Source organism: Nematolebias whitei, unplaced genomic scaffold (assembly GCF_014905685.2).
Source record: "Nematolebias whitei isolate Nwh7 unplaced genomic scaffold, NemWhi1 Nwh_scaf_1218, whole genome shotgun sequence".
NCBI lineage: Eukaryota > Metazoa > Chordata > Actinopteri > Cyprinodontiformes > Rivulidae > Nematolebias > Nematolebias whitei.
Genome location: NW_023619763.1, coordinates 1 through 8,200, shown reverse-complemented (window position 1 = coordinate 8,200; position 8,200 = coordinate 1). Strand labels below are relative to the sequence as shown.

At 46.4% G+C, this 8,200-nt stretch overlaps 1 protein-coding gene across 1 annotated transcript; it reads right to left on the bottom strand.

Annotated features, from left to right (window-relative positions):
• Positions 1–317: 317 nt before the first annotated feature.
• Positions 318–6,398, bottom strand: LOC119429438 (bone morphogenetic protein receptor type-2). Its single transcript, XM_037697065.1, has 5 exons — positions 6,171–6,398; positions 3,426–3,573; positions 2,968–3,104; positions 1,800–1,972; positions 318–1,712 (listed from the first exon to the last, which is right to left on the bottom strand). The coding sequence occupies exons 1-5, from the start codon at positions 6,363–6,365 to the stop codon at positions 356–358; spliced, it is 2,010 nt and encodes a 669-aa protein (XP_037552993.1). The 5' UTR covers positions 6,366–6,398; the 3' UTR covers positions 318–355.
• Between the last annotated feature and the right edge of the window lie 1,802 nt (positions 6,399–8,200).

Sequence of the window (8,200 nt, the reverse complement as noted above, 5' to 3'; positions counted from 1 at the left end):
CCATCCATCCATCCATCCATCCATCCATCCATCCATCCATCCATCCACAGGGAGAAATATGAGTCATCCAGTAGCATTCTAGCTAGCATGTTACTAATTTCATTTTTAAGAGTTCAGTTTCAGTCCTCGGCGCTGACGCTGCATAATTTCTCTAGATTTGTCAAATTTAGTCGTAAAGCTGTTTGGCACCTCAAATACGAGCTTTAAAGCCAAATGTAAATAAAAACTAGCGTGACCGAACGCGAGGGTGTAAAGTTTCTATCACAACGAGCCACAGACGGAGAGCGAACGTTGTGGGCTGAACTCAGACTGATGGAAATTTCCAGATGTTTTCAGTGTTTCTTACAAAACAAACCTAGAAGAGCTTCTGTTTTTGGTGGTGGATGCAGTCACCTAGAGAGGTCAGGTCCTGTGTGGTGAAGGACAGGTCCAGGGAGTTGGGTCTCTCCGGACGGCGAGTCCTGGGCTGCCTGAGTAGAGCTTCTCCTCTCATGATGACCGTAGCCTCCCTTGGGGGGTCTGCTGCAGTGGACCCCGACCCGGCGCTTTCGCCTCCCATAGTCTCCCTGCTCCCTCCCTCCGCAGTGCCCTCCTCCTCTCCGGCGTCGCTCTCCCCGCCGCTGCCGCCCTCCCCCTGGCCGCGCCCGGTGTTGCTGTTGTTGTTGTTGGTGTTGGGCCGGGCCGAGCGCAGGGCGCTCGCGCTCGAGGACCCGTCCCTCGAGTCGGGCGGCTCTCGCTCTCGGCTCAGAAGCGGCTCGTGCTCGTCGGGGCTGGCTGTGATCACGCCGAGGCTGAGCCGGCTGTCGTCGGACCTCAGGGCCGCCGATCCGTTCTGAGTCAGTCCGTTGCCCCCCGCCGCCATCGTTGCCATGCCTCCGCCGGCGTGGCCGTTGACGGCTCTGTTGACGGCTCCGTTGACGACTCCGTTGATGCCGCCGTTGACGTGCACCTCTCGCAGCACGGGTACGTTGTTGGTGCCCGCGTGCGCCTCGACAGTGTTTGTGCCAGCCACCGCACCCGTGTTGATCTTTGTTCCCTCCACCTGCCTCAAGTTGGACTTCCCCGAGCGTCCGAACTTGAACCTGAGCGAGGAGGACTCCTTCTTGGCGGGCTTGTTCCGCAGGGGCAGACTGGACGGCCTCTTTGGCAGGTTCTGCTGCTTGGGCAGGGGGAAGATGGCGGCGGGCATGGTCGCAGGGGGCTCCGACGATCCCGAGGCTTCACTGGCCATCTTGATGAGGGGGTACAGCAGGCTGGAATTGCCGGGGCTCAGTGGGTCCGGGGAGCAGAACTGCTTCTGGGAGTGCTCCATTAGGTTTTCGTCAGAGCTCTCCTTCAGGTTCTTGTCCACCTCTTTAGGATCCAGCTTGGTGGTTTCCAGATCCTCCTGCGTCAGATGTAGGCAGACGGGGACTGTGCTGGCTCCCGCGGGCCCCTCAGACTCGGAGATGACGGTGGTGGTGGAGGTTGAGGGGCTGCCCCGCAGGCCCACGCTGGTGCTGCTGCCCTCTGGGCTCGGCAGACGGGCGTTGGCTTGCTGCTGGCGCTCCTGGTTGATGGAATTCCTGTTCCTCTCTCCGGTTCCGGCCCCGGCTCTGCTGGTGGTGGAGCTGCTGGAGTCCACCTGCATGTTCTTAACTACACCCTCGTGCTCTTCAATGTAGCTGGAGGGGTGGTCGGTGTACGGACCAGATTTTGGGGTCATACGATTCCTGTAAACAAAACCAAAAACAAAGAAAGAAGAAAACGTCTCAAAACAAATTCCAGACTGACGGCAGGACGTCAGGGACTGAGCCCACCTCTCGTTGTGCAGAGTGGTGGACATGGGGTTCAGCGTCGGACTGACGGACTTGGAGCGGTCCCATATGAGCAGCAGCTCGGCGAGGCGCTCCTCAGCGCACTGAGCAGTGAGGCGAGCCTCGGCGTCCTGGTCCCAGCAGTCCTCCATCGTCTCCTTGAGGGAGCGGACGGCCTGGAAGGAACATTCAGCACCAAGAGTCACAACGAGCTTCAGCAGATGTTCACTGAAGACGAGTCAAACGTTCAGAGGAAGAAAAACTGAACTTTCTGTCTAAATGCTAAGTGCTCAAGGAACAAAGCTAAAATTAGCAACACAGTAGCTAAAATACAAGCAAACCAGAAGCTAGGAAACATTAGCAAAAGAAAAGCTAAAATAATAAAACAAGCAAAAACGAGGATAACCAATAAAATTAAGAGAACAGTATCTAAGTTAGCATAACTACTGCATTAGCATAATATTAGCTAAAATAAGCAGAATAGAAGCTAAACACCAACATTAGTTATACAGTAGCAAAGCCAAAACAACCAAAACAGTAGTTAAAAGCTAAAATGAGTGAAACCATAAATATAAAATTAGCAAAGCAGTAGGTTAAGGCCAAAATGAGCAGAACAGTAGCAAAGCTAAAATTAACATAACAGTAGCTAAAATAAGCTAAATAGATGCTAAAACACCAGAATTAGTAGAACGATAGCAAAGCTAAAATTAGCAACACAGTAGCTAAAAGATAAGCAAACCAGAAGCTAGTAAAACATTAGCCAAAGCTAAAATAATAAAACTAGCAAAAATGAGGTTAAACAATAAAATTAAGAGAAAAGTAGCTTAGTTAAAATTAGCATAATAGTAGCTAAAATAAGCAAAATGGAAGCTAAACACCAAAATAAACAGAATAGCAAAGCTAAAATTAGCAATATAGTAGCTAAAAGACAAGCAAACCAGAAGCTAGTAAGACATTAGCCAAAAAAAAAAGCTAAAATAATAAAACTAGCAAAAACAAAGCTAAAGACCAAAAGTAGCAAAACAGTGGCTAAAAGCTAAAAATGAGTGAAACCGTAAATATAAAACAAAAATTAGTAAAGCAGTAGGTTAAGGCCAAAATGAGCAGAACAGTAGCTAAGCTAAAATTAGAAAAATAGTAGCTACCCCCCCCCCCTTTCCAACACGCTCACCAGGCTGTTCTCCTTCCAGGCCTCGGGGAATTTGGGCCTTTGCTTCTCTCTGGACACCAGGACCTGCATGTCCTCAAACGTCGGGTGGTTCCCTGCCTCGGCCTGGAAGGCCATCTGGTACTCTGGCACAGACTCTCCTGAAGGCACAAAAAGAAAAAGGAAAGATCTCTCTTTTAGAAATAAAACATCACATTTAGAGCATGTCCTCCACATCAAACATCAATTGTGTTTTCCCTCTTAACTAATATTGAAATGGCAACAAAAACTACTTCTATATTTGATAAGCTGGTCTTTTCAGTACTGATAGTTGGCCTTAGTTGTTTCATTTTGTACAAATTGTTCGTTGCCCCCCATTTGTATTTAGGGAATGGATGGGACTTGCTTTTTGATGGGTTCAGAAGTCTTAAGACTGGACTGTGGGCTCGTCCTGCTTTCTAGAAAAGACCTTAAAGTCTCACCTGGGAAAAGGTCGGTACATCTCATAAAGATCTCCCAGTAGATCAGGCCCAGGGCATACATGTCCACCTGCTTCAGCGCCGATTCACAGTCCCTCAGGTTCACCGCACCTTCCAGGACCTCTGGAGCCATGTAGCGAACTGTGCCCACCTGGCAGAAGATGGGAGGAGAGTTTCACCCAACATGACACGAGAGGAACAAGCAAGAAGAACTCGCATTCAAGAGTGACGACTAAAGCCGAACGGTATTGAAAAATAGGAACTAAAACCGTGGCCTTTTTAGTCAGAAAAGAAAAATAAAGTTCTGATCCTATCCACTATCGGCATTGGCTTCCGATGCTGAAATCTTCCTTTAATTCAGTATTGAGCCGAGATCATGGCTCCAAACTCCGAGGTCCTGAGTTCAAAAGATAATCCAGTCAACTTTGAAGGGATGTTCTAACAGTTATCACCATTTTCTCAACCAAACCACCTCCGTGATACTACGCCAGCGGATGGTGCTGAATGCATCACTCCGCCGGGATTTGAGTAAACCTTTTCCTATTGTATTGTTATGCACCATTAGTGTTTAGTGTAGATCTTAGATCTTTTAGCGTACCGTTTGGTGTTCGTTTAGCGTATATCTTGGTTTAAATCTTAGATTCTTATTTACCGTTTCTTTTTACACTTTATATTTTTGCTATTGTTGGATGTAACTGAGACCCTGTGTACACAGTTTCGTTCCACCTCATGTACCACATGTGATGCGAATGACGATAAAGAGCCTTGAACCTTACAAGTACCCGGATGTCTGGCAAACTGAACTCCAAGTACAATACAGCGCAGTAGTCCTGGTTTGTGCCGATAAAAAAACAGCAGGAAAATGTTATCCAAGAAGCTTTGCTGCTACGGGACTTGCACATGAGGCTTGTCGCCATAGCCGTCACTCTTACAAGTTATATGGTTCATACCATTTCCAAAGCTGATTATTGGGGGGGGGGTCGATTTTTGTCTTCGAACTGACAAATGTAAACAAGAGTACTTGCATCTGTTCAAAACACTTTGTTGGAGGGAACGAACCGACAGAGGAGCACCCTGACCAGCGACTGCAGTAGAGCTGTCATTTCTAACCCGGGCCCCAAGCCTGGCCCATATTCGGGCCGGGCTGTTATAATGTGCTGGATGGGCTGTCCGGGTCTGTGTCAAGCTTTTAATTGCGTCAGTGGACGCGCGCGGCTGGCAAGCCAAATATATGGCAACATGGCTTGCCATACATTCCAATTATACAGCAACATGGCTTGCCATACAGCCGCACGCGGCCATTTGACCACGAGCTGACCGGCCTTGAAAAAGGTTAAAAAAAAGCCCAGTTAAGCTTCAGATGGGTCTATACTTCCAGGAAGCGATGAATCAGCCAAATAGCCGTTCAGCCGCTGCACAGCAGACATGTCAGAGCAGGGTCCGTGTCTGAATAATGCAGAATGTAGGCAGAAGCAGGGATGTAATACGCTTTGACGGTCATGAAAGGACAAATACCCCCTCAGCTCCGATCTTTTGCCCCTTTTATTCAGCTGTGCATCCGCAGACCGTTAACTATATAAGCAGTCAAAGCTTAATTAAAAATGTTGGGGGGGTCTGGTTCGGACCTGTAATTACTGTTAATTTGCCGAGTCGAATTCAGAAATGATGGCTACGGGCTGGGGCCAGGTCGGATTTTTTTGGGGGCCTGAAAGTAACTCTAGACTGCAGTCCCTGAACAGGTATGTCCATCCATCCAGTATGGAGCACTGAACGCGTTTGTCAACCCGACCGCGCTAATTTGTCTCTTTAGGCATTCAGTTCAGCTTCCATATAGAATATGTTTTCACCTTTGAAATATAGAGCAAAAGAACCGATCGCTAACGGCTAACACCAATTAAAGTGGCAGACAAAATCATTCTTCATCCTGCCACCAAAAACATCCGCAATGCATGGTGAATCGACGGCATGTATTCTACACGAAATCTTCTGTCATCTGCTCTTTCTCACCGAGGCTAAAGAGTGAAAGTCACCACGGTAACACAGGGAACGCCACATGTACCTTTTTATAAATTCGGCTCGGTTGTCGGGCGCTGCTAGTCCCTTGCATGGTAGCCAGAGCTTCAGCTGTGTATTGCTGTATCTTTCAATAAAGTCCACGTCCATTTTGGCTTCAGGGACATCATCTTCGTTTAAGTTGACATGGACAGAAGCATTGGAGGTGGCTATTATGCATGAGGTCTGTTGCGTTGTTTGCCCGACATCCGGGATTTTGGGGATTCTCCACAATTCTTGTGACGTCATCCCTGACCAACGCTACTGCAGCGGTGTCCTTACATTGCCTGTGTGGTTTATTAACATACCGGTAGCCTTACCCAAAATTCTGACTAAAAACAAGGATAAATCAAGGATTTTAAGAATTATTCCAGATTATTTTCAGACCTTCTTTCAAGCTCAGGACTCAGGAATATTCATTCCAAATATCGTCTATGATAAGGCAACAATCAGAGCAGCTTTATAATTGATAAAAATGGTTAACTAGATATGACTCAACCTGCTCCCTCATTTTTAATTATATTCCTACTTTTGGTAAATACTTTTCTTAAGAACCGCAGATGCACCAGATTTTTTCCGAATGCCAATGTCATTTTTACAAGAAGTACAATTAAGAGTTTCATTGTAAGGAACTGGTAAACCCCAAGTTTATCCAAGAACACAAGACTCCTCTCGGCTGCTTTTTTAAAGGCTCACCTCGCTTATGGCAGCGTTTTCGTCCTCTCCGTGGCGCGTCGGCCTGTTCCCCGTCAGCTTCATGGACAGGCCGAAATCAACGATGACGCACGTGCCGTCCGTTTTGACCAGAACGTTGCGGCTGTTCAGGTCTCTGTGGGAAACGGCAGGCTTGTACAAGTCTGAAAAAAACAAAAAAAGACAAGAGATAATCATCTTATTAAAAACATTACCGTGAGCAGCACTCCCAGACCCAGACTTACTAAAAACACCCTCGTTAAGCTTTTCATTTGTTGACCATTGTCTGTGAATAATCCACAACAAAGAAATCCAACCAAATCATATCGGGCCGTTCTCTCTCTGGCCAGCAGAGGACGCAGTGAGGCAGCTCTGATGTGCAGGAGGAGGATTACTACTAGACCCAAGCCCAGGAGATTCTGCAGTTAGCAGCCCATCACTTCAGCGTCCTCCATCTGTCCCCGTGTGACCACTCCACCGCCGTGGGTTAACAAGTCGATTTTAACCACGTCTTCTCAAGTCTGCTGACATTCGATGGCAGGAGACGCTCAGACACCTTTGAATTACACTCCTAGTCTACTGTCCCTTTTCCTCTGTGAGGCCTGAGGGAAGTCTATAAATACTCCTGGCGAGGGCGTGCACGCAGTGTGTAGCCAGTGTTTGTCAAAACCAAGGCAAGCAAACTCTACGAGACAATCAGACGGGTGGAGCGGCAGTATGCAACACGAACAGCCGCTGAGAGGAGGAGGAGGACCGAGATCCTCTTCAACTTTTAAGGTTTCAAACATCAACTCGTGACATTTCGTTCTGTTTTTACTGAAGAAAATCAAGTTGTTCTCAACTACTTCCTGGCTCAGTTAGACTTGAGCAACAGCAAATAAATTGCTACATTCCTGCAAATGACGCACATTTAGTCATGAAGTGTCTTGATTTTGTCTCCATTTGGTCACAATTTATTCTGCTTTCCTCTCTTATCAGACACAATTTGATTTCACGGGTCACCAGACCCTCCCAAACCTGTCTTGCACTTTATAACTCGGAAACTAAACTTGAGACATGTTTAATAAACCCAAGATGAATCGGAGTAATTTGAGAGATTTGTTGGAAAAATGTTTTTTAAAAAAATGCAGCAAGGCAACTGAGAAGCAGCGCAAACGTTTACAGACATTATGGAGACAAGAACTCATGGCCAACAATCGCAGCCCAGAGCCTTGTGACTTGCCACAAAGTTGGTTTGGACTTTTGACATGCAAAAGCAGGAACAAACTCTCGGCATAGCCCTACAGAACCTCAATGACCTACACAAGGCAAGGTCTGTGAACAAGGCCAGGCTGATTCTGGCAGATCTTGATCATCCACTTCATGGTGAGTTCAGGTTGCTTCCATCTGGACGCAGGTACCTGCTGCCCAGATGTAGAACGAACAGACCAAAAAACTCATTCATCCCTGTAGCGATCAGGCTTCCCAATGAACAGTGATGATTTCTGTAGTTATTTTAATGTCTCAATGTCTTGTCTAGTATTGTTGTTTCGTGTGCCTACTGATAAACAAATTGCCCCTCGGGGAAAATAAAGATTTTTGAACTTGACTGCTTTTAGTTAAAACGCCATTTTCAACCTATTGTTGAAACTTGTTTTGGTCTTAACAGAATTCAACTAAAACCCATTGTAAAAAAAGAACAAGCCAAAGTTGTACTACAACTTTTGGAGAGACCAGTAAGACCGAACAACAAATACTATGATGGGTTGAAGTACCGTATTTTTTGGCCTATAAGTTGCAGTTTTTTTGCATAATTTAAATGACCTGCGACTTATAGGCCGAAGCGACTTATGGATTTTTCCCCATATTTATAAACCAATTTTTGGCTGAGATATGACCATTTTCATTCATTCTGACTGAAAAAAGAAAGAAAAAAAGAGCAGTACCATTTTCAGCCACTTGATGGCAGCAAAGTAGTAGTAGCTGTATGGCATGCCGTTGTATCATGTAATAGGTAAAAGTGGCTATAATGACAAATTCAAAAAAGTTCAAGA